Source organism: Xenopus laevis, chromosome 1L (genome assembly GCF_017654675.1).
Source record: "Xenopus laevis strain J_2021 chromosome 1L, Xenopus_laevis_v10.1, whole genome shotgun sequence".
In the NCBI taxonomy this organism is placed as follows: Eukaryota; Metazoa; Chordata; class Amphibia; order Anura; family Pipidae; genus Xenopus; species Xenopus laevis.
Genome location: NC_054371.1, coordinates 5330517 through 5334917, shown reverse-complemented (window position 1 = coordinate 5334917; position 4401 = coordinate 5330517). Strand labels below are relative to the sequence as shown.

Here is a 4401-nt window from a genome sequence, read left to right as displayed (position 1 = left end):
TTTGCAAATTTTTGAGGTCAAGGAAACACTATGTTATTTAAGAAAAAAGTGATAGAATATTCTCATAAGAATTTTTTTTACAGTAAAAAGTTGCATGCCAGCAAGAATAACATTGTTCTGTTTTTTTTAAACGAGGCTCAAAAATGCAAGTGTTTCCCAAACTTTTAAAATTTTACTTGCAGAGCTTTTCGTGTGATTTTTCATGATTTTTTTTTCTTAAAAACATAATAATAAATGTAACAAATACTGACTATTCAAAGTTCCAAATAATATTCTAGAGTATATTGGAGTTTGTGGGTTTTCACCATGATTTTTCTTGAATTGTGGGAAACAAATGCAAACTTGAATTTTTTTAAATTGCCCCTTACTCTTATGTCTATTTATTGAGCTTTATAGTTTATTTAGATTATTTTCATGTAACTTATTCTGTTTTATATTTGAAAGCATGGCTATTCTAAGTGCTTGTTAACTTTTCTTGTGTGCTTTACCCTTTGTTTCTGATTGGTTGTTATGTTGTCTATGAAGGTTTTCATTCTCCCCAGTCGTGGTATATCTAGTAAGACTATAATTTAGAAAGCACACTGCCAAAAGGATAAATGCTGAGGTGCCAATCCTGTGGAGGCTCCTAGTAGATATAAAAAAAATTTATTATTTCAAACACTACATTATTATTGGCAAATTGACCTACGCGCTTCCACCACTGTGGTGGTCTTCATCAGGGGCAAAACAAACATCAAGCACAAAAAGGATAAAAAGGGCAGGGTATATCTAGTACATGGGTGTCCAAAAGGTAGATTGGGATTTACCAGTAGACCTTTAGCTGGTGATCAGTAGAATTTAAGACAATGTCAACAAACAGCTAACTAAACTAAATGACCCTTCTGTTGGGACATCATCACTAAGGTATGGTCACTCTTAATCTAGTAGAATGAAATCTAGAGCAACTGAATTTGCTGAGTAATCATTGAAGACGTTTCACTACTCTTTGGAGCAGTTTCTTCAGTTCAATTGACCGGCATGGAAAATCTGTAACTGTGTAGTTACTGTGATAGAATTACCAAGGTGTCATGCAAATCAGAGGCAGGTGTTACTTGCGAGAGTCACATGAATGGTGGTTAATGAAGTAAAGTAAAAGTAAAGATGTTAGCATGACATTGTATATAGCAGACAGGTGGTGTTGAAGCCCCCCTCCTCTGTTTAAGGATGGTTTCTCTACCTTAACATGAATGGATTGTTTTATGCTTCAATCAGACCAATGGTCTTCTCTGTCCAAAATGTGAACATTGTTATCTTCAAAGGTGTGTCCCTTGATTTTTGGGTGTAAAAAGGTGAGATGTTGCCCTCTTATGCTTAGTCAATCACCTGGTGAGCAGTTTCATCTCCCCAATTTATAGATCTGTGCACTCCTCTCTGCACTGGACTGCGTATACCATGTTGCTTTGGTTTTAATTTTTACCTTGGTTTACAAAACTTCACAGTTCCATTCATTCGACTCTCCCAAGTAACATCTGTCTCTTTCAGTTGCATGACACAAAGGTAATTTTATCACAGTAACTACACAGCATTCACAATATAGCTTTCTATAATATACTAAGTGGTGGATTTATCAAGGGTTGAATTGCAAATTTGAATTTTGAATTCAAATTTAGAATTTTCAAAGGTTTTTTTTTACTGAAATTCGACTACGGAATAGACAAAATTTGATTTGAGTTTTATAAAAAAAATGTAACTTACATTTTTTAAATGTATCATGTACTGGCCCTTTAAGAATTCAAATTTGACTATTTGCCACTTTAAACCTGCCAAATTGCTGTTTTAGCCTATGGGGGACATCCTGGGATTAATTTGGAATGGTTTGGTGCACTCCTGACATTCAAGTTTTTTCCGAGAAAAAACTTGATCGAATTTTAAAACACGAATCAAATTCAATTTAAATTTGAGAGTAGATCCTATTCACCCAAATTTAAAAAAAATATATTTCTGCCTTTTTTTAACTCGAATTTCAAGTTCATGGGAGTTTATGGAAGCTTTTACAAACTCTCATGATCTCTAATCTCTAATCTCTGGTGCCCAAACAAGATTGCAAGGCTTTCCTTAAAAACAGTGTCCACAAAATGGCTCCTGCTTGCTTGCTATAATTTTGAATTCCCAGACTGAAGGAAACAAGATTCAAATAATTTATAGTGTAATTAAAGTTCATTTTGCTTGACTAATGTGATTAAATAGAATATTTTTTTTGGTGACGTGCCCCCTTTAAAGGTGAACCGCCTAACCAAACAAACCTTTTTATACTACACATAGGGTATTGACTATGCAACTCCACACAAAGCGGCATAGTTATTACCAACTGAATTTGAGTTTTTACTTGGATTCACGTTTTTTACTGCAAAAATAATGAAATTGAGTTTCTGATACTGAAAAGTTTAAAATGTATTAATCTCAAAAAACCCTTAAATATAAAGGCTCACCTTTTAAAAGCTGGCAATTTATTGTGAAAGTCAAGTTTTCACAACTTTTTTGAGATTTGGCTAATTGAAAAATTTTAAATGATGGGTAGAATGTGAATTTGTTGCTTTTTTCATGTTTTTACACAATGAAGTTTAAGATTTGTTATTTTATATGTGCATATTGGAGTTTTTAAGATTATTAGAATTTGATAGTAAGAAGTGGGATTTTTTGTTAATTTCAGGTTTAAATAAAATGACATAACATTTGGGCAGAAATATACAGAATAAAAGTCCAGCACTTGAGGTGAGTATGGCAAATATCTCCACACACACAGTGTTTTTGCCTTTGGTGCTCAGATAGGCCGGGATCATTGTGATCCAAACACTGCAGAAGAGCAACATGCTGAAAGTGATGTACTTGGCCTCATTAAAACTGTCCGGTAATGTCCGAGCTAAAAATGCTAAAACAAAACTAACAGCTGCCAGAAGCCCCATATACCCAATAACTGAGTAAAAGCCAATAGCTGAGCCCTCATTGCACTGAATGATGATGGTTCCAGGGTAAGTGTGAAGGTCCAGTTCCTGAAAGGGAGGAGAAATGGCCAACCAAGTCATGCAGATTATTATTTGAATGGATGAGCAGAACAAGACTACAGAATTGGACAGTTTGACTCCCACCCATTTTCTCCATGAGCTCCCTGGCTTGGTGGCTTTGAAAGCAATGTAAACCATGATAGTCTTGGCCAGGAGAGAAGAGACAGCTATGGAGAAGGTGATTCCAAAAGTGATGATGCGCAGCATGCAGGTTATATCCACAGGGCGACCGAGGAACAGAAACACACTGAGGAAGCTCAGCTTGATGGAGACAAGGAGGAGGAAGCTCAGGCTCCTGTTGTTGGCTCTCAATATGGGGGTTTCACATTGAGCAATAAAGACCCCCAATATAAGCAGGGTTAAAAGGAAAAATAGAACTGAGAAGAATGAAAATAACAGAGAAATCACATCATTAATGTAAGAGAGGAATTCTAATGTTTTAGCAATACACTGGTTCCTCTTCTCATTGGGCCATTCCATATCTGGGCATCTGATGCAGTTTTCACTGTCTGCAAAGAAGCAGAATCACACTTCAATAACAAATAAAAGTATAATTAGATAGTTGGACTGAATATGGTGTTTTTTTCAGCATGAAAGCCAAAGTAGAAGATATGATGCCATTGATTTACTAGGAAATAAGGAGTATTTTCACTAATTCAGAAACACAAGAAGTCTGTGCATGAAGCACAGAGAAATTGTATAACTCAAATGGTACATTGGTGAAAGTCTTCTTTACAGCAAAAGTCTGAGTGTTTACAAAAAGAATCCTTTTTCATTGTGTGGTGGTGTGTGAGAACCATAAAGGAAATGGAGAAGGCAAAAAAAGTGATGGAGGATGTGGACTGAAGCATTGAACATAATTCTTTTATTCTATTTACCAGTTGTGTTAGACATTTCTCCAACTGGACACTGGACACAATCATAGCAGCAGACGTGTAGAATTTGCATCAGGGCCTTTCTGAATCACGGGATACAGTTGTCTGAACACTGAGCTCTAGGGATCTAAAAAGAACAGAAACTCTTAGTTCTTTTTTGAATTATTGATTCACATCTGAAAATATAATTCATTACATTATAGAAATGATTATATTTATGTTACATATACTTCTATCTGAATTTATCACATAAGTCTGGTGGCATGCTTATTAACCCTATAAACTGGACATGGTTTTATTTCTTCCCTGTCATTCTCTTATGGTATTAACAACACTCCTGTTACTACACAATATTGCCAAAATCTGTATAAGCTAAGATGCACGCAGGGCCATGCCAGGCCAGACAGACACTGGAGGGAACCTGCCCGGCAGCCCCCCACACATGCACGCCCAACCGCGACGAAGGGGAGTGCGACAGAGGAGAG

At 36.0% G+C, this 4401-nt stretch overlaps 1 protein-coding gene across 1 annotated transcript; it reads right to left on the bottom strand.

The window, feature by feature from the left end:
• Positions 1 to 2615: 2615 nt before the first annotated feature.
• Positions 2616 to 3521, bottom strand: LOC121400389 (vomeronasal type-2 receptor 26-like). Its single transcript, XM_041583343.1, has one exon. The coding sequence runs from the start codon at positions 3519 to 3521 to the stop codon at positions 2616 to 2618; it is 906 nt and encodes a 301-aa protein (XP_041439277.1).
• Positions 3522 to 4401: the final 880 nt, after the last annotated feature.

Coding starts and splice junctions, on each gene's coding strand:
- LOC121400389 (XM_041583343.1), bottom strand. CDS start 3,521: ATGGAATGGCCCAATGAGAAGAGGAACCAGTGTATTGCTAAAACATTA.